The sequence below is a fragment of the Propithecus coquereli genome, unplaced genomic scaffold (assembly GCF_000956105.1).
Source record: "Propithecus coquereli isolate 6110/MARCELLA unplaced genomic scaffold, Pcoq_1.0 Scaffold117, whole genome shotgun sequence".
In the NCBI taxonomy this organism is placed as follows: domain Eukaryota; kingdom Metazoa; phylum Chordata; class Mammalia; order Primates; family Indriidae; genus Propithecus; species Propithecus coquereli.
Window position 1 is genome coordinate 2,145,930 of NW_012135747.1, and position 1,249 is coordinate 2,147,178.

At 35.3% G+C, this 1,249-nt stretch overlaps 1 protein-coding gene across 1 annotated transcript in view; it reads left to right on the plus strand.

Annotated features, from left to right (window-relative positions):
• The window catches only part of DNA2 (DNA replication helicase/nuclease 2), an 88,610-nt gene that overhangs the window by 71,844 nt on the left and 15,517 nt on the right, over positions 1-1,249 (plus strand). Inside the window, 2 exon segments of the mRNA XM_012658529.1 lie at positions 540-629; positions 1,212-1,244. Coding sequence (XP_012513983.1) covers positions 540-629; positions 1,212-1,244 — 123 coding nt within the window.

The following is a 1,249-nucleotide window of genomic DNA, read 5'->3' on the forward strand; positions in this document are numbered from 1 at the left end:
GACAGAGCAAGACTCCATCTCAAAAAAAAAAAAAATTATCAAGGTTTCTTAGGGATGATATTGGAATAAAGTAATCCTTAGACAGTTTTAGCAGGGATGGTAGCAGTTTTATTTGCCCCGTTATTTGTGAAAAAAAGGGGGCAAGAAAATGGAAAGAGCACAGACCTCAGAGCTAGATCTAAGTTTGAATCGTAGTGCCACAGTTTGTTGTGAGGCCTTGGCTAGGCTACTTATCTTTTCTGCATTTGATTCCTATAAAATGGGGGATAACAAAGTAAAGCGCGTGAAGCTCGGCGTGTGGTCAGCTTTCCTGGGTATTTTGAGCCTCAAGCGTAGCATGTTTAAGATGGGCTGGCTCTGTGTGGCTTTCTGAAAGTGACAATATCATTCATTTTTATTGATTCTTTCACCTTCAACTTTTAAGAAGAAGATATTTTCATCTGTCTCCAAATCTGGTAGTACAGTCTCTGTGGCCAGCAGTGCACTTACAGCACTCTTCCTTACTGTGTTATAAACAGGCTACATATTTTTCTACTTAGGTTCCAGCACCAGAACAAGTTGAAAAAGGAGGTGTGAGCAATATAACAGAAGCCAAACTCATAGTTTTCCTGACCTCAAGTTTTATTAAGGTAATTTAAAATTTTCAAGGCTAATAAATATTAAGGTGCAGAGTAGTAGCATATTAGACTGTAAGAAACTTACCAGGCATTAACCCTTGTTTATTAAGATGGGGGGACTAAAGGCTGATTGTTTTTATTTTGAGTAAATTCATCTAAAACATGTAATTTTTTATAATGGCATTTGGAGTTTTCATTTAGGATAATTTTGTGATGTCATAATTGTGTCAATACTGTACTGTGCTCACTATGATTGGGGATTGGAAACTTTTCTATGTAAAGGATAGCAGAAAGTGAAACGTATTTCGTTGTACTTTTTTGCATGTGGCAGCACTGTTGTAGTGGCATACAAACCCTTGTGCTGCCATGAACCTCTAAAAATCAAGGGAACAATCTCGAATTATTTCATCATGGGAAATATGGACATAAATTTAGAGCAAATTCAATAATTGTATTTCATCCTTGAGATAGGAACATCTGTTGTAAACATCAGTTGGTTACATAATATAAACATTTAATTAAAAAAGTTCAGAAAAACTTAAATAATTTAAAAATCAGGATTTTTCATTTTAAATTATGTCTTTTTCTGTTTAGGCTGGATCTAATCCCTCTGATATTGGTATCATTGCACC